General features: G+C 44.7%; 1 protein-coding gene and 1 pseudogene across 1 annotated transcript; both read right to left on the reverse strand.

The window, feature by feature from the left end:
* Window positions 1-6,208: 6,208 nt before the first annotated feature.
* On the reverse strand, window positions 6,209-8,032 carry LOC127382171 (cAMP-dependent protein kinase type II-alpha regulatory subunit-like; annotated as a pseudogene).
* PDZK1 (PDZ domain containing 1) lies at window positions 6,742-21,622 on the reverse strand. Its single transcript, XM_051607981.1, has 9 exons — window positions 21,543-21,622; window positions 16,284-16,495; window positions 15,722-15,974; window positions 14,627-14,763; window positions 11,966-12,161; window positions 11,532-11,728; window positions 10,839-11,033; window positions 10,105-10,404; window positions 6,742-9,121 (listed from the first exon to the last, which is right to left on the reverse strand). Exons 2-9 carry the CDS (start codon window positions 16,491-16,493, stop codon window positions 9,044-9,046), a joined length of 1,566 nt encoding a protein of 521 aa, XP_051463941.1. The 5' UTR covers window positions 16,494-16,495; window positions 21,543-21,622; the 3' UTR covers window positions 6,742-9,043.
* Between the last annotated feature and the right edge of the window lie 257 nt (window positions 21,623-21,879).

Genomic DNA, 21,879 nt, shown 5'->3' on the forward strand with positions numbered 1-21,879 from the left:
AGCAGGCCCTCCTCAATCAGGTGACGACAATGACCTTGTCCAGCCTTTCTCTGTGAAGGAACTGTGCCTCATGAGAAAGGACTTCACCTGCACTGATGGTGAGGGAATTCTTCCTTGGCTGCTCCAATGCTTTGATAGTGGTGCTGAAACCTACAACATGGATGAGAGAGAAGCCAAGCAGTTGGGATCCTTGGCCAGAGATGCTGGTGTTGACAGAGCACTTGGTAGTAAGATGGGAACTACCACCCTGTGGGACCAACTTCTTTCAGCTGTGAGGGAGAGATACCCCCACAAGGGTGACATCGAATGGCACCGAAGCAGAACACCAACTCTTGAGAAAGCCATCACATACTTGAGAGAGATAGCTGTGCGAGAGGTGATCTATGACAAAGATGGACTCACAAATCCTGATGACATTCTGTGCGACACACAAATGTTCTGGAGGTTTGCTCAGGCTGTACCAGCAGCACATGCCCATATATTCTCCTTCATGGGATGCTTTGAAGATTACGAAAGACCAACTGTGCGTGAGGTGGCTTTCAAAGCATGACAGTATGAAGACAAAATCTCTGACTCCCATCAGTTCCACACCTCAGCCATTGAACAAATGACTGACAGAACGAATAAGATGCCAAATAGATGGGGAGGTAAACTCCAGAATTTCCCTAGAGACAATTGGTCACGTGTTGCAGCCATTAAGAAGAGATGTCCTGCTATGAGACAGCAGTGAGAGAGACAGGACCCACTGCGATGCCCACCTGTGGTCTCTCTTGAAAAATTATTTTAAAGGGGGCATGAGAATCTGTGACAAGAAACCTAGTGATACTCTCCAGATACGTGTGCAGGAGATACTAAACGGAACAAAGTCAGGAGATGGTTCTTCCAAGAAGAAGGCTGTACCAGTCATCACCCAAGATGGTGCATCGAACTCTAATGCTCAACATTAGAGGTGCCCTGCCTCCAGCCAGGGGGAGGAGAGGGACAGAAACTTCTTTAGTTTTTAGAAAAAACTTCTTCACTGTGAGAGTGACAGAGCACTTGAAGAGGCTGCTCAGAGAGGTTGTGGAATCTCCTTCACTGGAAACATTCAAAACCCGCCTGGACATGTTCCTGTGTACTCTAGGTGATCCTGCTCTGGCAGGGGGATTGGACTAGATGATCTTCAGAGGTCCCTTCCAACCCCTAAGATTCTGTGATTCTGTGACAACTGAGTTTACTGGACTGTGTGAATTCGGTGGCCTGGCACATTAGAACCACAAAGATATAAAGCCCTAGTGGACACTGATGCACAGTGCACACTAATGCCATCGAATCATAAAGAGAAGAATCTGTCCCTATTGCTGGAGTGACTGGAGGATCTCAACAACTGACTGTTGTGGAGGCCAATGTGAGCGTCACTGGTAAGGAGTGGCAAATGCACCCTGTAGCGACTGGCCCAGATGCTCCACGCATCCTTGACATAGACTATCTCAAGAGAAGATACTTCCATGACCCAAAAGGGCACTTGTGGGCCTTTGGTATAGCAGCTGTAGAGACTGAGGACCCTGAACAGCTGCATGCTTTGCCTGGCCTTTCAAATGGCCCTTCTCTAGTGGGGTTGCTGAAGGTTGAAGACCAACAGGTGCCACTTGCCACTTCAGCGGTGCATAGATGACAATATTGCACCAACAGAGACTCTGTGATTCCCATTCATAAGCTGATCTGGCAATTGGAGAGCCAGGGTGTGATCAGCAGGACTCACTCACCCTTCAACAGTCCTATCTGGCCAGTGTGGAAGCCTGATGGTGAGTGGAGGCTGACAGTGGACTATCATGGCCTGAATGAGGTGACACCATGTTGCAAGCCGGTACTGGGGGGCTACCAGCTGTCAGGATGCTTTTGCCACTCCCCCACCCCCCACGATGTGGAGGGGTTTTTGAATAAGACTGAGGGTCACACGTGGCGTTCATTTCTCACAGAGGAACAGCTGCTGTGGGACTGTATCTCAGAGTGGTAGTTAGAATGCACCCCCACCACTCTCAGAAATTGCCTCTAAAACCAAGGTTTACTCCACGAATTAATCGGTTTATTAAGGGTTAACACAAACTGAGGGATGATGTTTAGGGAAAATGCAAATGTGAATGGCTACCAGGGATATATATATATATATATATATATATATATATATATGTATACATATACAGTAAGAAAGTGTCCTTTAGGGACGTAATGCAAAAGGTCCTGTGCTTTTAAGGGAGAGGGTTAAGGACCCAAGGAAGGAGGAAGGAAGCCTGACGTCAGTCCTCCTTAAGAGGTCGCGCTGTGTGTGCGAGTATGAGGAGAGGAGTGTGTGTGGTGATGTTACCTCCGGCGGCTTGTGCCCGACGGCTCTGTTCCCAGCAGCAGCGGCGGCCGGTGGCCCCTTCTCGCCAGGCAGGACGGCAGGCCCGCAGCCCGTGGTGTCGGAGGGGCGGCCTCTCGGCAGCGGGTGCAGCGGCCGCTGGTTTCCCCTCCACTGGCAGCAACATGGGGAGGGCTACGGCCCCGACCCCAGGGCACGCTCGGCGCTGAAGCCCAGGCTGGACCCGGAGCAGGCAGGCAGGCAGGGTCCCAGCACCAGTGTCCGCAGCAGGGGGGTGTTCCACACAGAAAGTGTCCGAACGGGCCTCAGGGAGGAGGGAAGGGCCCATCTGCTGCCCTCGCCGCCTTTGATACCCCCTGACCCACCTGTCCAGTCAGTGTCGCTGTCCAGAGCCAATGAGCGTCCATGAGCCCCATGTTAGGGCGGTGACTACCAGGGGCACAGGATGGTTTGTCGGCCGTCCTTTCTGTCCCGGACCACGTCTGTTGTTTTGGGTTCAGTTGTCCTTGAGAAGCAAGTCTGTTTTAGTCCGTTAGCTGGGAATAATCAGCAGAAGGCCTTCGCTGGCTTAAAAGGCATTTTGTTTAGACTTAGGTGGAGAAGAAAAGAACAGTTTACCACATCTGGCGTAGTCGGCAGGCAATGGCCCTTGGACCAGTTCAAACAGGGCCAGACATCATGAATGTGTTCTATGCTGCGGCCGGACACAACGGTCCCAACTGGAGCCTCTGGCAGAAAGCACCAGGGGAGACTCGAGGTCGACCCTTGGGATTCTGGAGCTGGAGTGATAGAGGTTCCAAGGCCAACTACACAACAACTGAGAAGGAGATACTTGCAGCTTATGAAGGAGTTAGAGCCGCTTCAGAAGTGATGGGCACTGAAGTGCAGCTCCTCATAGCGCCCAGATTACCCGTGCTGAGATTCATGTTCCAGAGGAACCTTTCACCTGTCCATCATGCCACTGATGTGGCTTGGAGTAAATGGACTGCTTTAATCACCCAGTGAGCTCGAATAGAAAGGTCTACTGGTCCAGATATTGTAGAAGCAATCACAAACTGGCCAGAAGGCACACACTTTGGAATGCCACCACAAGAAGTGGTGAGATGAGCTCAAGAAGCTCCACCATATGATCACCTACCAGAGACTGAGAAACAATTTGCTCTTCTCACTGATGGCTCCTGTCGTCTTGTAGGGAACTGCTGGAAGTGGAAAGCTGCTGTGTGGAGTCCTACACGACTGGTTGCGCAGGCAGCTGAAGGAGAAGGTAAATCGAGTCAGTTTGCAGAGGTAAAAGCCATCCAGCTGGCTTTGGATGTTTGTAAGGGTTCAACAATAGAACAAGGAAGGGCTTGAGCAGTTAACCCCTCCCCCTTACTTTATTTGGTACCTGCCAAACCCCTCCCCACCCCCCACAGGGAGTACACCCTATTGCTCAAAAAGGGAATGAGGACATGGAGTGGGGGGTTTATGTGTTGATACTTTATAAACAAAACAGAGATGTACAAATATATAACTGTAGTACAAGCCACTGATAAAGTGAAGATTGTTATGCTAAAGGGAGGTGATATAGAACACGTCACAGTTCCCCCCCCGTCGGGGTCACTGTTGTGCGTGTGAGTATGGGGAGTGAATTCTATATAGAGAGAAAAGCAGGGAAGATTCGCAGGTGGGATTCTTACGTGTTGATGGTAGGAGCAGCGACAGCTCCTGGGCTGGAGGGCAGCAGGTATGCAGCACGTGGGCAGCAGGCAGCACCATGTGGGGAGCAGACCTGCCGCATGGGTGGTGGCTCCCTCAGGGCTGTGGTCATGGCAGGGCTTGGCGCTGTGCTGTCCTCGGCTGCAGGCAGAGGTGCGGCTCTGGCTCGGCTGGCAGTGGTTCCTGGCTCCGGCTGGGCTCAGCACTGTCCTCGGCTGCAGGCAGGGGTCTCAGCTCTCTGTTCTTAAAAGAACAGTTAGATTTCAGCCTTTATTCCACCCCTGGGATCCCACGAAGATCTGGCAGGCCGCAGCACAATAGTGTCTAGTCTCCTCTTTCACAGAGCCAGAAGTCCCCTCTGTTGCTGTCCGGTGACTTCTCTTTAGGTTAGGCTGAGTTCCAGGTGCTGCAATGCATTATCTCATTTGCATGCCAGCCCTGGCCCAGCCAATCTTGAGTCCCGGGGCAGAACAGACCACCCACAGGCAGGGGCAGTAGACCCCTTCAGCAAGGAGTCAGTGTCTTGGGTCTTGACATTCCAGGTGCCAGAGGCACTGTGGAGGAGTGGTGTCCATTTAATCGTCCTTATATGTTGAAATACTTTTATGGGAGACATACCTTTTTTGTCGTTAGGGGCATAATCCTTACAACATTGCTGAGCGAGAGGACTGGCCAAGACTCTATCTCTACACTGACTCGTGGATGGCAGCAAGTGCCTTGTGGGGTTGGCTAAAGCAGTGGCAGCAGAACAATTGGCAGCGAAAAGGTAAACCTATTTGGCTTGCTGACCTGTGGAAAGACATTGCAGCTCGGAGAGAGAAACTGGTGGTAAAAGTGTGTCATGTAGATGCACACATGCCTCTGAGTTGAGCCACTGAGGAATATCAACACAGCCCATGAGCAGATGAGGCTGCTCAAGTTTTCCAAGTAGACTTAGGCTGGGAACATAAGGGTGAGCTCTTTCTGGCTCGGTGGGCCCATGACGCTTCAGGTCATCAGGGCAGAGATGCAACATACAAATGGGCTTGTGACCGCAGGGTGGACTTAACCATGGACGCTATTGTGCAGGTGATCCACGACTGTGAGACGTGCGCTGCAATTAAGCAGGTGAAACGGTTTAGCCCTTTGTGGTATGAGGGGAGGTGGTCAAAGTACAGGTTTGGGGAGGCCTGGCAAATTGACTACATCACACTGCCTTGGAGCCTCCAGGGCAAGCACTATATGCTTACAATGGTGGAAACAAGTACAGGATGGTTGGAAACATATCCTGTGCCTCATGCCACAGCCAGGAATACTATCTTGGGCCTTGAGAAGCAAATCTTGTCGAGACATGGTACTCCAGAAAGAATTGAGTCAGACAATGGGAGTCATTTAAAAAATAGTCTTGTGACTGACTGAGCTAAAGAACATGGTATTGAGTGGATATATCATATCTCATACTATGCACAAGCCCCAGGGAAAATTGAAAAGTACAGTGGTCTGTTAAAAGCTACCCTGAAGGCAATGCGTGGTGGAACTTTCAAAAACTGGGACAAAAATTTGGCAAAGGCCACCTCGCTAGTTAATACCAGGGGATCCATCAATTGGGCTGGTGTGGCTCAGTCAGATCTTCTGCAGATGGTGATAAAGTCCCTGTGGTATGTGAAAGGAACCTACTGGGTAAAAGTGTTTGGGTTTTTCCTGCTTCAGGCAAAGGTAAACCTGTCCGGGGTGTTGCTTTTGCTCAGGGACCTGGACATGCCTAGTTTGTGAAGACTGAGGATAGTGAAGTACAATGTGTACCTCAAGGTAATCTGACTCTGGGGGAGAATCCTTAATTTGACAGCTGGTAATATATAGAGCCTATATGTAATATATGGTATGGAATAAGGGGTGGAATGTCCTGGTTTGAGCCAGGATGAAGCCACTTTTGGTGATTTTTTTTTTTTTTTTTTTTTTAAGTATACACAGGGTTAGAATCATCTTTAGGATTAATAATCAAGTATCTGCAGTAAAGTGGAGGCGGGGACTGAGCAATTTGTCTGTGCTGAGACTTGTTTGTGGTTTCTAAAATGCCGCAGAAGACAGCAGCAGTAACTATTCTGTAGTGTCCGTTTTCCTTGTGACTTGTGTTGCTAACAGGAGGGTTTTCTGTGTCTTGAACTAAGAAGGCATTGAGGTACCCTGCGCCTAGTTGTCTGGATCCTTCCGGTCCATGCTAGAGCCAAATATTGACACCAGCTGCTCCTTGTAACGTGTTATGTTCCTCTTCATAGTGTCCATCCAGGGCCCAAGCAGCCTCTCAAATGCTTCACCATCCATGACTAAACATTTGACTGCCCCAACAGCATAAGCAGAGGCTGCTCTGGGTTGGTTGGTAACAAGTGCAAGTTCTCCAAAATACTGCCCTCTGCAATGCCGGGTACTCTCCACTTCTTGGTTAGTTTCTTTGCCCGTCATAGTCTTGCTTTTCATCAAAATTCTTACTTCACCAGGCACTATGATGTAACAACAATCTGCTTTGTTGCCCTGAGTAAATATTTGTTCCCCATCTTCATACACTTTCTCCTCTGTGACATGCAGTATCTTCATTGGCTCTGCTGGCTCCAAGAATTTAAGAAGGTGTCACTGTTTGACTCAGGTTTGACAACAATGCTCTCGATCCCCTCCCCCTCCCACCCAGGTAGGGAAGGAGTGAGAGAAAAGAGAGAGACTTGGCTGGATTGAAAACTAAACTACACAGCTTTAATTAAACACCAATGATAAAAGAAAATATATACAATTATATACAGATATGTTCAGGAAATGTACAAAGCCCCTATTGCCTCCCCTCACCCCCAAGCAACTCCCACAGCACTCTCCTTAGCTGCAAACAGTCCCAAAATTTCCAGACTGCTGCTGGAGAGAGAGCAGAGTGATGAGGGTCAGGAGATGCACAGCCTGGGGGTCAACGATGATGGATGGACGGAGTCCTCCCTGGATGCCGGCCATGGACAGAAGAGAAGGGAAGAAGAAGCAGGAAGGAAATTCTTTTGTGATCTCTGACCTTCCTTTGAGCTTATGTAGATATATGGAATGGAATATCTCTGGCCAGTTTTGCTGTCTGTCTAACTCAGCCGCCTATGGGGGAGTCATAGATCTCCCCGTAGTGTCTGAGCCGGCAGAGTGAAGGTGCAACCTTGAGGACCCAGCAGTTAGAAAAACATTTCACCATTACCGGTCTTAGTTGGAACACTCTGCTATGAGTTAAAAGAAAGCTTACTGAAGAAAAAAAAAAAGTCAGTAAAGGGAAAATGGGCGTCATCCTGGCTCAATCCAGGACAGAAGGGGCATGGACTCAAGAAATTATTCGTAGGTCTTCCTCTCCTTTGCATTGCTTTTCAACAGAATTCTTCTGAATGTCACTTGATCCGGTCCCCAAGGGGTTCCTTCTGTTGTGGCAACAATGGTGGCAGCTTGAGCACTATCATACATCAATGCTAGTTCCCCAAAACTGCCGTGATTATCATAGTGGCCCATACAACGTGACAGGTTGTCTTTTGCTACAACACTATCGTACAAGCCCTGCTCAATGACACAGGAGGTGTCTCCATCATCTCCTTGGTCAATCGCGTGTTCCTGAGGTTTCACCTTCTTCTCAACATGGCATCAAGGACCTGAGACAGCTGCTGCCTTTGCTCTGTGTTGTCTTCCTCTTCATCTGAATTGAAAGCTTCAGCACAAACTGATCCTCTTCTGTTGTATCAGTTAACAACAGGAGTGGAGTCTAGCAGCCCAATGTCAGCTGGATGGCTTTTACCTCTGCAAACTGACTCAATTCACCTTCTCCTTCAGCTACTTGTGCAACTAGTCATGTAGGACTCCACACTATAGCAGAGTCTCAACTTTTGTTTTCTCTCCCTGCATTAATGGAACTGAGCTTTTTGATTCCTCTTTGCTGGAGTTCAGTGTGAAGTCGAAGACCACAACTATGTGTTGTTTACCTTATGCAGTACAAATTTCTTTACCCTGCATGCTGTACATTTGGTGTTACCCACAACCTGTGTATTTTTATTTTTCTACAGTAGACCATTTCCCTTGCTTGATGTAATTCAAGCCATAAAAGTAAATTTTATTCATGGGACTTACTTGTAGCTTCCCATAGCTACTCTTCTAGGGTTTGTTTGTTTTAAAATTTTTCTGGAACTTGAATTATAGGTGGTCAGAGTAAGACTTGGGTGGGGAATAGTCATTCTAAACAGTTTATTTCTGTGTTGTCTTCAGTGTACAGCAAGCAAGCACAGTATACAGCAGCAGTATTACAGAGCCATTTATTTCACATTCAAGACAATGTGGTGTTGACTTGGAATCAGACAAACTTGCATCACTGAGTTATGTATACTAGTCTAACTACCATGATCTGCAACTGTATGCAGAGGAGAGAGAACAGTGCTTAAATACCTTGAGTTATGACTTAGAATTTAGCTTTATGTTTCAAAGAAATTTCTGCAGTGTTAGCAGGAGAAAGGTGTGTAATGCACAGAGTACATTGGCTTCTGCCATTTCACAGCAGGTGTACTGCTCTAAGTATATCATAGGAGAGTTGCCACAAAGATTGAGTTGATGAGCTTGAGTGAGGGGGAGAACTGTCTCTTCTGGGAGATGGGGATAAATCAGTTGCTCTTTATTAAGAGCTTATCCTTAAAAGGCTAAGATGCTTACGGATCTATAAAACATTTCTGCCTTCTTCTGCAGTATATTTAATTAAATACTTCTAGTTATTTAAGCCTTTACAGAAGTGACTAACTGCCTGCTTTACAAGGCAGAAAGCCAATGAAGTACAATGGCAGTGAGTTAAATGAATGCAAGTTATACTGAAGTGTTTATGTCAGGCAGCTGCATTTCTGCAAGAGATTGCAGTCCTTTGCAGGAATGGCACTCCTAGGAATAGTCAAATTCTGGGAGGTGTGGTAGCAAAGAGTGATCGGAGAAAGAGGGTTTGGGAGGTTTATTTTTTTTTTTTTGTTCTTGGTATAGTTTGTCTCCTCACAACTGTGTGTCATCATTGTTGTCTCTGTCTGCTCCCTTAGAGGCATCTGATTGTGAAGAGGAGGATGAACTTGTCTGCAGAGAAATAACAAATACATTCGGATTATTTTTAGTTTGCAAATATGTTTGATAGTCTGCAGTGTTATGAAGCACTCCTATTTTCATCTGCACTAACGTACTTGTTTAGATGGCAGAATCTGCCAACAAATGTGATATTTGCTGTTGAAATGCTTTTTGGTTAAATACATTTAGAGAGAAATTTGTTCAATACAGGTTTCCTGTTGTTTAATTCCTGTACCTGTTGAATTTGCGCACAAAAGTGGTGCCAATTTCAGTCCTGCAAAATGCAGCTTGGTGACTAAGAACATTTTGAAAAAAACTTGTGGCTGGATGTTTGCAGAGAAGGCTAATGAAAAATAAACAGAAGGCAATATTGGTAGTATTATTCTTTGTCTTGTCTCTTCTGCATAATCAGAAACAAAGCATTTAAATATTTAAGGCTCAGCACAGAGAGGGTTCAAAATTGCTTTCAGGAAGAAATACTTTCCTGCTTTTCTGACTTCTGTCATGCTTCAGATGATTGTGTAAAATTATTTCAAATCAACACCTTTCATAGAAAATGTAATCATTATCTGTTAGTTGCTCTTCCATTTCCAAATGATCTGTTTTGAAATGTTTCATCTGATTTCCCTGAAAGGGGTTTATGCCTTTTGGTGTATTTAAGCACCCTTTTCCTTGTATGTTCTGTATTACCTGTTACCCATCTTCAATTAAGGATGACTGTACTTGGATTATTTTGTTCCATAAGATCTTTTGTATGTGCACCCTTTCTGTGATACAGTCTTGTATCGAAGATACTCCACTATATTGTGTGGCAAATGGAAGATGAGTTTATGATAATCAGACTGCAGTTTCCCTTTTAATAACATAGACTGACTTGTAAAAATCCAGGCTCAAGTTAAAAATCCTAGCTCAGGAATCCATACTAGTTGAGAAAAAAGTTATTTTACTATCCCCTAGATGTTCTCTCAATGTAGACTTAATGCAGTATTACTTACCCTTTCCCTTGGTTCAGGTGAGTTTTTGCCTGGCTCTGATGGATGGTTTTCTGTATAAGCAGGAGGTTCAGAAGTGTCATACGCTGGATCTGCCATAGAGGCTGTGACGGGAATGTTCTGGCTCTGAAAGTATTTGTAAGCTTCTTTGCTGCACACCAGTAGCGTTAGTCTGTCACCACTGTCTTTGATTCTTGCCACCACTTTGTCATAGGGTTCATTGGTCACATTCACCCCGTTCACTTCCACCAAATAGTCATTATTTTCTACACCTGCTGTGTCAGCTGGCCCATGGTTTTGTACCTGCAAAGGCAAGTTCAAACTGTGATATTAGCATAAAATTTGGAAAGGTGCATTAACAACAGACATCATTTGGGACAGCAGAGGCTTGACTTTTGTCAGCTGTGGAATTCAAAGAAAGGGGGCAGAGTAGAGTGAAGGCGTCTCTCTGTTACATTTTCAATGTTCTACAGTAAAAAAAAAAACTATTTAAAATGCTGATTTTAGCATGCTGGCCTTATGAATAAAAGCAAAAATTATCCAAAAGCTGGATTCCTCTTTGCTTTTGTCAAAGTGAAATTGTTAATTGACTTTAACAATTACAACTCTTATCTGATAATGCTGGAGAAGGCACTTGTCTTTTGTGGCTTTTCTTGAATGTATTTGCAGGACTGAAGGGAGGAAGCTGTTTGACAGACTACTTCAGCTTTTCCTTATTCCTCATTCTACATTAGTACCTCATTGATGAACAGTCCAGGTTTGTTCTTGATCATGTTTAAACTGAAGCCAAATCCACTAGGCCCTTTCACCATCCTGCAGATTCTTGGTTTGTGGTTCACTTTCTGCTCAGTATGCAATTCCACTCTTTCCTCCATTTTAGCCAGAGCTGCATCTTGTGCCTTGTAGTAGTATGAGAAGGGGGAAATTTGAGCCTGAAAAAAGTGACAAATAAAACTTTGTTAACATAAAAATGTCTTGTTGTGAAATCTGTATTAGGCCTTCATGCTCAACATGTTTTGTTTGAAACCTTTTTAATAACTCAGAAATGATCTGCAGTGAAGAACTCTCTGCTGTTAATTTCTGGCTGAGTGGAAAACTAGTCCTGATCTATGTGAGAAGGGAATTTTGTTGCTTTTTTTGTTCATAAAAGATTACACAGACACATAGCTCTGAATTTGCTGTCTTAAACTTCTAACCTTTCTTATTGTGTGCTTAAATTTATAATTGTTCCAATAGTGCCTATATAAATCTGAAAGAAGACAAAAATTTGGGTGATTAGTGACAAGGACAGTTGCTGAAATATGGGTGTGTCTTAGACATTTCCTGCAAGTTGAAGAAGTGTCTGTCAGGGAAGACTGGCTGTTTCATTGCTGCATGTCTCTTCATAATGATAAATAATCAATTCTTAGTAATAATTTGCATTTTCTTACCAGTTTATACATGGTGTCAGTTTCCTTATCCACTACCAACAGGGTGGTTTTTGCCTCAGACTGCTTTATTTTTTCAACTACACTGTCATGATCCAGACCATCCACTTTCTCGCCATTGACAGCTACTAAGATATCATTGTCTTTGAGACCGGCCGTGGCTGCTGGGCTGCCAGAATCAACATCCTTGATTATGTGATCTAAGATCAGAAGGGAAAAAAGATTGAGGGCATATGTTCAGTAAGTTTAAAGGCATTAAAAGTGTGGCAAAGGCTAATTGTCAGAACTGCATTTCAAGTTGAGACCATTTCCCTGATGTAGCCCTGTTTGCAGTATGTTTAGAGTGGACTTCTAGATGACCCGTAATAAGCCAAAGAGAATGACATCTGCAAGCCTTGTAAAGGAAGAAACTGTCTCTGTGTTAACTTGGTTCTTACCGCAAGTATTTTTTTCCATCCGTAGATAAAAGCCATAGCCATTTTTTCCTTTCTGGATCTCAGTAAGTCGTGGTTTGAGAGGAAGCAGCCTTAGGTTGGCACTTTCTTTGCTCAGTACCATCTTCTGGCTTGCATAATAGCGGTCTGTTTCTTCATTTGAAAGTAGAAACATAACATGATTCTCAGACTTCTTTACCTGTGATAGTACACGTACAGTCTCAGATGTCACCCCTTCAACAACATGTGGGAATTGTTGATGCTTTGGTAACTGATGTACTGATACGTAGTTGTGTGTGGGTGCTGCTGATGAATGAACCATAAGGTGTAGGTCATGCTACTCTTAAGCTGATTTTCTGCTCCAGTCAGAAATTCAGACCGTGACAAGATTTCAGGCATATAAGATCCAGCATATGTATACGGAAATTTTCTGTATTTCATACTGTGTACTTGACCTCTAGGGAATTAGCTGTAGAGTGCCATGAGGGTGGCATACAGTGACAGCAGAATGCAGTGGGCCTCGGTAGATAGCGCATGGCTTATCTAGGTGTGGAACTCCACGATATAGAAATATCATGACATCTATACCACTGTTTTAGATTACAAGTGACAAGATTTTAGTGACGAGTAAAGTTTCTGTCACTCTTGGTCCTCTTCCATCCCCCTGTATTACTGCTTCTGAAATTTGGGTGTGGTGGTTTTTTTTGGTTTTTTTTTTTGTCTGTTCCACCTATCCAGAGTCCTTCCTTCTCTTATTCCTTTGTGGGAAACAATTCTTCTTCCCCACGTAAGTCTAAACAAAATGCCTTTAAGTCAGCAAAGGCCTTCTGTTGATTATTCCCGGCTAACAGACCAAAACCAGGCCTGCTGCTCAAGGACAAATGAAAGCAAAACAACAGGTGTGATACAAGGCAGGAAGGATGGGCAACAAGTTGTGATTGCCCCTAATAGTTACCGCCCCAACTTGGGGCTCACGGATGCCAGCTGGCTCTGGACATCAGTGTGTTCATGCACTGTGGCAGTGACACCGGTGGGACAGGGGGGCACGGGGGTATAAAAGGTGACAGGTCACTGGGGTATAAAAGAGCGGCCTGCTCGGACACCTCTTGCATGGGACATGTCCCTGCTGCTCCTCAGGCCTGCCCTGCTGCAGAGCCCAGTGCCAGAGCCCCCCAAGTTTTGCTGCCGGTTGCCAGGGAAACCAAGCTGCTGCCACTGAGGGGTAACAGCTGCCGCTGCCGAGCCGCGAGGGGCTGCCCCCTGAAACCACAGACTTGGGGACCCTGCCGTAGCTGCCTGCCAAGGAGAGGAGCTGCTGCTCCCTGCTGAGATGGGGGGGCACCCGCTGCCGCCTCTGCCACTGGGGAAGAAGCTGCCAGGGACTGCACAGGGGGCTGCACCCCCACACAAGCCAGTGCCGGAGGGGAACCGCCTGTGGTGGGAGGGTAATGACACCACAAAACCCCTCTTCATCTCCCCATATTTGCACACACATTGTCGGGCTTTCCCTCCTCCCTCCCTCTCCTTTGATCCACAACCCTCTCTCAGAGAGAACATCTTAGGGGCACAGTACTTTTTGCATTACTTCCCTGAAGAGCACAGTACTTTTGCATATATCCTTGGTAGCCATTTGCCTTTTTTACATTTTTCCTAAACGTCATGACTCAATTTGTGTTAACCCTTAACAAACCAGTTAATTCATAAACTAAACATTGGCCTCAGTAACAATTTGTGGGCGTGGTGAGGGTGGTGTTCTAATGTCTGCTCTAAAATATGGTCCCGCAGTGGCTGTTCCTCTGTGAGAGGTGAGCGCCACGTGCGAGCCCTCGGGTTCATTTAAAAATCCCTCCAAACTGGGGGGGAAGGTCATGAAAACATCCTGACAGCCGGTAGCCTCTGTGACGGCATCAGCTCGTGACACCCTTTCTAGGCTAATGGGTGTCCTGTGACATCTGAAACAATGTCACTCTGCTGCTGATGCTATAACAGCTCAACAAAACACAGGTGTTGCACAGTTCCATAGCTTGTAGTGTGCACTGAGCTGCGATGCTGGAATGCTGGAGCATGTACTGCCTGTCTCATAGCTCTCTGAAGTCTCTTCAGCTCCAGTTGCATTTTAGCATTGCCAATAGTGGAAAGCTGGGAGCTCATTAGCAGTGTTGTTGCCACTGGGGTCAGGTAGTGAGATTACTTGGACAGTAATTTTCATTAGTTTTGGACTGTTTGACAGGAGAAGGGAACTACCGTCTAAAAGAATAAATTTTCCCTGTTCCATCATAACTTCATCATCAAAGAGTTTCCCCTCTTCCTGCCCTGAAAACTACATTTTATGACTTGCCCTTTTACCACTAGAAGTATTTCCAGGACTTCTAGAAACAGAGCATGATTAATTTAATATGGTTTCTGGCAGCAGTATACTTCTGTTATTTAAAATTCTTTGGCCTCTCTTGATGACAGTGTTCATTCAGTCAGTTCAAGAGGCTGCTTGACAACAGAGCCAAAGCAGAGGAGTACTCTACTGTGTGGATGATTATACATAAAGAGTAGCTTCCAGGATTTACTGTGAAGCATTCAAGTTAGCCAGACCTACCTCCTTAGTAACTCTGATAAGGTTGCTGTGAAAGTGGGCCAGAACAGAAGTTGAATCAGTGTACAAATAAATACCTTTTCCACCACTTCCCCATGTGTGTCATTTTCCACATTTTTTCCGTTGATTTCAATCAGGCGATCGTTATTTTGGACACCAGCCTTTGCAGCTGCTCCTTGTGGTAAAAGCTCTACTATGAATAAACCCTTCTGTCCTAAAAGAAATGAAAACTCATTACATGGTAAGTCATAGAAATAGGCCTGAATTTAATAGTTAAGGAAACTCAGCATTGATCTACTTAGAGACTCTTGGTCTCTGCTTACATGCAGATTACAGTGGCACCACAAACATTTCACATAGACATACCTCTGCATCTTATTCTGGCCTGAAAGATCACTTCTGTGAGAGAGACATTTGTTAACTCTCTTCAGCTCACGCAATCTTTTGTTTCTCTATCAAGAGTGCTAAAGGGGCTGATTAAGGTGGCTGAAAGGGATTTGATTCCTGTGCCCAATTTGAAGTAAGGGGCTGCTTTTATTGTTGTCTTATACATTGCATAGTTTCTTGTGTTTGGAAGGCTTCCATGTTTGGTCTCTCAGTTATATTGCATTCCAAAATACCCTCTTTAGAGGTGATGCTTTCCAGTCTATTCTATAGACTGGCCTTGGAAAAAAGGCATATGTGGAAGAGGTTCAAAATCCCTTGCTTTCTAAGTGAAATAAATTACAAATCAGGAAAAGGCTTTATTGCAGTTGTCTAGAACCTTGTGCGCTGATTCCTAAGGTGATTTGGAGGAATGGAACAGGACTTGACATAGCACCTTGAACGTATTATCTGGTATTTGAGCAGGGGCTGTAAATTTGGTTTTGGTAAGCGGGCCTAAATGATAAGCAGAAAATAGCTTATTTTTTCTATCTTTCCCGCCCATGTCTTTCCTCCACACCATAGGAAATGTGGTCCTCGCAAAACTGCACTGCATATACTGTGCAGAAATGGACTAGAGATGGACCTGAACTCACTTCACTGCCTCTCACTTTCTGTTAGCCAGAGCAGTTTGTGTGTCCCCCACTGGCCCCTGTGTATTCACTGTGGTTGCCTCTGTCCCTGCTGCCACACGTACATATATATACACACAAATGTACACACACCATCTCTTCTCCCCAGGCTCTCACCTTCTGTGGTTTTCAGAGAGAAGCCGTAGCCTTTCTCCTCCTTCACTAGGTAGCAGAGCCGGGGTTGTGGAACTGCCGTGATTGCTCCATTGGCCATGGGCGGTGCTGACTGCTGCTCCTCCTGCTGTCCTGATGATACTTTTTGACCCAGCTCTTCAAAATTCACTCCTTCCTTTTCTGCCTTTTGATAGGATGTGCCATCCAGAACAAGAAGCACAACAGAATTCCCGCTGGTTTTGACAATCTCCACCACCTGTAGTGGACAAGGTGAAATGACAAGCAGGTGCTAGAATGATTAATGTAAAAGTTATCCGCAGGAAGAGTTGCATTGTCTACTGTTTTTGTTGTCTCATCCCTCTACTTATGCACTATGGAGGAAACTCAAAGACATTTCATGCCCATGTGTAATGAACAATGCAGGCAGATACTCAGAGCAGTTGACTCAGCTCTTGGATTTCCTACCTGAAGGTACCATAAAAACTGGAAGAGAAAGCTTCACATAGTGGCAGTGGGTCTCGGTAATGGGAGAGTGGTGTGGAACCCAGACTAAACAGAGAAGTACCTGTGAGTGCTCCTTCTTGTCTACAAACACACCATTAACCCTGAGGACTCTGTCTCCATCCTTCAAGCCAGCCTTTTCAGCTGGACTGTTCTTTTCCACATTCCGGATGAGATGCCCTGCTGTGTCTTTCTCAACACGCAGGTAGAATCCGTAGCTCTTTTGGGTGTTTTTGGTCACTTTGCATTCTCGAGGCTGGAGAACAGAAGTCATCTCTGCCATACAGAATGGAAAAGATATAAGTGAGTAAAACCAGCAAGCTTACCTAGATATGTTCCCTTTAAATATATCTTGAGACAGTTTGCTTCAGAATTCTTGCATTTCTGTTTCCCAGGAAATCCAGCTGTGCATAGCTGAAGCTAGTCAATGAGGCTAGGGAGAAGAAACCAATCCTTTTTCTCCTCTCCCTCCTCTCTTTTTCTTGTCTCCCTATCTCAAATGAAGTTAAGCAAGATGCAGAACTGAAAGAAAGTTGCCTGTGATAACATGGTGAAAATTGAGGTGAGGATTTAATACCTGAATTAATTCCTATAAAGAAAAAATAGCAGCACAAAAATACTGGAACACTATAGGAAAGTTATGTGACAAAATGAGATTTCACGGAATTGCAGACTGATCAAGGTTGGAAGGGACCTCTAGAGGTCATGTGGTCCGACCTCCCAGCTTAAGCAGGGTCACCTAGAGCCAGTTCCTAAAGACTATGTCCAGACAGCTTTTGAATGTCACCAAGGAAGGAGGCTCCGTTATCTCGCTGGGCAACCTGTGCTAGTGGTCAGACATAGCAAAACAGTGTCCTTACATTCAGATGGAGCTTCCTGTGTTTCAGTTTGTGCCCATTGCATACTGTCCTGTGATGGGTACCATTAAAGAGAAACTGGCTCCATCTTTGTGCTCAGATATTTTTTTACATTGGTAAGTTTCCCCTGAGCCTTTGGTTTTCCAGGCTCAACAGACCCAGCTTTTAGCCTTTTGAATATCTCCAAGGATGGAGAGTCTACAACCTATGAAGATGGATTAGCAGGTGGGATCAATGAAGGACTCCATTGTCCTAACCAGGCTTTCCCGTTCTTAGTTATTTTAGCTAAAGAAAATTAGTTTTCAGAAAAAGACATTGCAACAAGTGTTATTGTTAATGAGTGCAGGGTTTGCACTGGAGGGTGGAAAGCAAGGACTATACAGGAACTTGGAAGACCCTTACGTCCACTTTAAAGCTTCTTTTCTAGCTGGGTTAGATCTCTCTACATCTCAGTTTTCATACAGAATGGTGAGCTTGCGTCATTTTTATATCCTTTAGAAGTTACTGGTAGAGTAACTGATACTGGTAGACTTCTTTGAGCTGTTCATGTTTTCCTCTGCCTCTGAATCATAATTAGACACTCTTTGATTCTGTTAGGAAGAGGAGCTAACTGAGCGATTTCACTGTGGTATATCATTATATGTGAGACTTGGTTAAGATATAAATACATTATGAGGTCTAACAGAAGTGTGGAATATTCAGGCATACACCTGCTGCTGATGTGAATGTGCTATCAAGTAATCACTTGCAGGAGAGGTAATTTAATACTCCCTGGTCTGTGTAGAACAAAACAGAGGAATGGAGATAGTATGCTTATCTTGCACTTCTCACATGAATCCTGAAATGACCATAAAGCCTCTGTTTGCTGCCTGGCTAAACTTTATCTCCAATCCTGATGACTTTAACAGTGACATGAGATGTAATCAATATAAAAATGTGACATGGTGTGAGAAAGGAAGGAGATGAAATTTGGTTTTGAAATGACAGGCTGCTGAAGGAACTTGCAGTAGGTTGATTCAAATGATTTCTCAATGAATTTGTGACAACTGGAGCAGAATTGCCAGTCAGTGTCTCCAGGGTGCTGTGTTACTTCACCAGAACACTTGAGGCTGACTGGTTAAAGAGTGTACTTGATGCTGAGGATTGCTAACAGATTGCTATTAGGCAGTGACCTTTGTTCTCTGGAGGTTTTGGAGCAAATCCTAGAAGCTGTGTCAAGGACAGGAAGGTGTTTGGGATCAGACTGTATGGATTTACTGATTTTTATGATACCTGATGAACCCGATAACATTACATGATGAGTGGACTGGCTCTGTGATGGGCAGAGAGCAAGGGATACTGTTCATCTTGCCTTTTGCAATGACTGATTCAATCTCTAGTACAGTCAGTGTAGCCAATTTGGTGACATATGTACTGGATAAGCAGACTACTAGATGATGCAGAAAATTGGCTGGGCCACTAGATTTAGATTGGATATTAGGAAAAATTTCTTTACTGAAAGAGCGGTCAAGAAGTGGAACAGGCTGCCCAGGGAAGTGGTAGAGTCACCATCCCTGGATGTGTTAAAAAAAAAGTGTAGATATGGCACTTCAGGATGCCATTTAGTGGGTGTGGTGGTGTCGGGTTGACAGTCGGACTTGATGATCTTAGAGGTTTTTTCCAACATTAATGATTCTGTGACCGGGGAGTTGATCAGTGGAATATAATTCAGCTGTTGGCTGGTTATTAGTGGCATTCTTTAGAGCTGGTACTGGAGCTGATGCTGTTTAATATATTTATTTATGACATGGATAGTGAGACAAAGTACATGCTCAACAAGCTCATAGGTGATACCAAATTGAGGGGAAGCAGTCAGTAGGCTAGATGCTATTTAGAGAAACCTCATCAGGCTGGAAAAATGGGCTGACAGGAAACTAATGAAGTTCAACAAAGAAAAGTGAAGAAAAAAAATCTGGAGCATGCACAACAATACAGGCTAACTGCTGACTGGCCAGGAGGCGGTGTTGCCAGACAGCACTCAAATGCCCAAGTTGAACATGAGTCAGTGGTGTACCTTTGCAGTGAAGAATCCTAGAATCGTAGAATACTGGTTTGGAAGAGACCTCAAGGATCACCTGGTCCAACTTTTCTTGGCAAAATCTCCATCTAGAAAAGATGGCCCAGCACCCTGTCCAGCTGAATCTTTAAAGCGTCCAGTATTGGGACCTGGGAAGACATAACCCAGGAGTGCAGCACAAACTGGGATCCACCTGGCTAGAAAGAAACTCTGTGGAAAGAGACCTGGGGGTCCCGGTGGACAACAAGCTCAACGCAAGTGAACAGGATGCTGCTGTGTCTAAGAAAGACAATGGGATGCTGCATTGCATCAACAAGGGCATCACCAGTAGAGATAAAGAAGTCATCCCACTCTATTCAGCACTTGTCAGACCACACCTGGAACACTGTGTTCAGTTCTGGTCCCCACTATACAAAAAAGATGTGGATGGGCTAGAGAGGGTCCAGAGAAGGGCCACAAAGATGATCAAAGGACTGGGAAGCCTGCCATATGAGGAAGGGCTGAGAGAACTGGGTTTGTTAAGGCAGGAGAAGAGAAGGCTTAGGGGAGACCTCATCACCATGTTCCAGTACTTAAAGGGTGGCTAGAAGAAGGTGGAGACATCCTTTTAACAAGGAGTCACATGGAAAAGGTGAGGGGTAATGAGTGCAAGTTACTCCTGGGGAATTTCCAATTGGACATGAGGAAGATTTTTCACAATGAGAACAATCAGCCATTGGATTAATTTCCCCAGGGAAGTGCTGGATTCAAAGACTAACTATATACTGAGTGGTACTGGAATGTAGCCAGTAGGTCAATGGAAAGGATTGTTCCCTTTCCTTTGGCACTTGTGAGACCACATGTGAGTCTCCATATGAGATATGTCAAATATGAGGTATCTCCAACTTTGAGCTCCCCAAGTAATTGACATATTTGAGCTAATCCACTAAGGTGATTTAGGTCTTGGAGCATATAATACTTAAGGAGGTTGAAAGAGCTGAGTTTGTTCAGTCATGGGAAGCAAAAGTAAAGGGAAGATCTTACTAATGTTTTTAGCTGCCTAAATGGATTGCGTAGAGAACACAGAGCCAAACGCTTCCTGGAAGTTAACAGTGGTAGGATGAGAGGCAACAGACAAAAGCTGAAGCAAGAGACATTCCAATTAGACAGCCATAAGGACAGTTTTCACCTTGGGGGCTGTCAGACACTGTAACAGGTATCCAGAGAGGATGTGGAATCTGTCCTTGAACATACTTACCTGGATGGGGCCCTGAGCAATGCAACTTCCATTGGCCCTGTTCTGTATGGGACATTGGAAGGGAAGGGACTCCAGAAGTCCCTTCCAACCTAAATTCTTCTATGCTGTGATGATCTAATGAAACTCTTGATTTGGGTGATAGATATCACTAGCAGGAATACTACGTACTGAAAGCAAGCAGTAGTTCAGGGAGCAGCTCCAAGATAGTCTTAGGAACTCCTGCCACTGATGTATGATGATACAGGAATAAGACGAACAAAGACAACTTCCTCCAGTTGGAAAGTCCAGGTAATTAACAAACTTGATTTGTATTTTATTGCAAAGATTTTTTTCTCTGCCTTTCTACTGACAGAAGTCTGTTAAAAGACCAAAGTTGTATTGCAGAGATTAGCCATTAATCACAGCCTAATAAATATGAAGAAAATGAATCAGTTTGCATGTTAAGATTTATTTGCAGCTCCATGGTATTTCTTCTCTTTATATCACCTGTGTGGCCAGTGTCTGTGGGAACTGGCCTTTTTTTCTTCTCCTTTTTCTTAGAAGCAGCAGGCAGCCAAATCCTTCCATGATCACAGCCTACTGCAGAACCACCTCTGTGGCTACCTGTGCTACTGACTGTTTGCTACCGGAGCTGAAAGTGCATTGTTAAGAGTAGCTGGGCAGCATATAGAGCAGTATGAATGTGTGGGGTGGGGTTTTGGCCCAGGCATTATTGAAGCTGGAGGAGATGGGGAATTCCAGCATACAGGGATAGGAACCCTGCAGATCATGATTCACTTGTTCCCCTTGGTCAGGTGCTTTGTGCTTTTTTGAGCCTCTGTGTAGTTGCACTGGGGCTAACTCCATACAGCAATGGACTGCCCTATTATTTAGATGTTGTTTGGAAAGCATCAGACTGTGTTGATCACAACTACAATTCATAGCACTTTTTCTTGACAACCCTAGGAATCTCTTCTAATTCCTGAAGTTAACATGCAAATCCAGTAGTACACAAAGCTGAATAAACAATAGGCTTTTAAGGGAAAAATAATTTGTTCTTATTTAGAAATGGAGGGAAGGTTACAATGCACTGCATCCTACATTAAATCTGTTAAAGCTTTACATACAGAATTACTGAATCATAAAAAGGAGCTTTCTAAGGGAAGAGGAATTAGCAAAAAAGGCATTTCTTACCTGTGTTTCTGTGTGGAGCAGCCTCCACAGGAATTCTCTTTTGCTGTCTCTCCTGTGGCTATAAGTAAGACCGGACTTTGGTTGGGCAAAGGTTGATTTAAAAGATGATTAATTTAACCAAGTTTTACTGAATGTGCTCAACATCTTGATAAGCTGCATTGTCCTTGCCTGCAGAAGTGCTAATCACATGCATTTCTAAGCAGCTTTGGATTCTGTTCTACTGATAATTATACTAAAAAACTCAGTCAAGGAAGTCATCTGAGGCAAGCCTGATCTTTGCTCTGGGGCTTCTCCAGCTATAAGAAATGTCTTAAAGGAAACAGGTTTGGCTTGTGGT

This window comes from Apus apus, chromosome 1, assembly GCF_020740795.1.
Source record: "Apus apus isolate bApuApu2 chromosome 1, bApuApu2.pri.cur, whole genome shotgun sequence".
NCBI classification, from domain to species: Eukaryota; Metazoa; Chordata; class Aves; order Apodiformes; family Apodidae; genus Apus; species Apus apus.

Excerpts from the sequence above, each read along its gene's own strand:
- PDZK1 (XM_051607981.1), bottom strand. The coding sequence starts at position 16,493 with ATGACTTCTGTTCTCCAGCCTCGAGAATGCAAAGTGACCAAAAACACC. Across the intron at positions 12,162-14,626 it reads ATGGGGAAGTGGTGGAAAAG|GTAAAGAAGTCTGAGAATCA; the intron begins GTATTTATTTGT and ends GTACTATCACAG. Across the intron at positions 11,729-11,965 it reads GATGGAAAAAAATACTTGCG|ATCACATAATCAAGGATGTT; the intron begins GTAAGAACCAAG and ends TTCTGATCTTAG.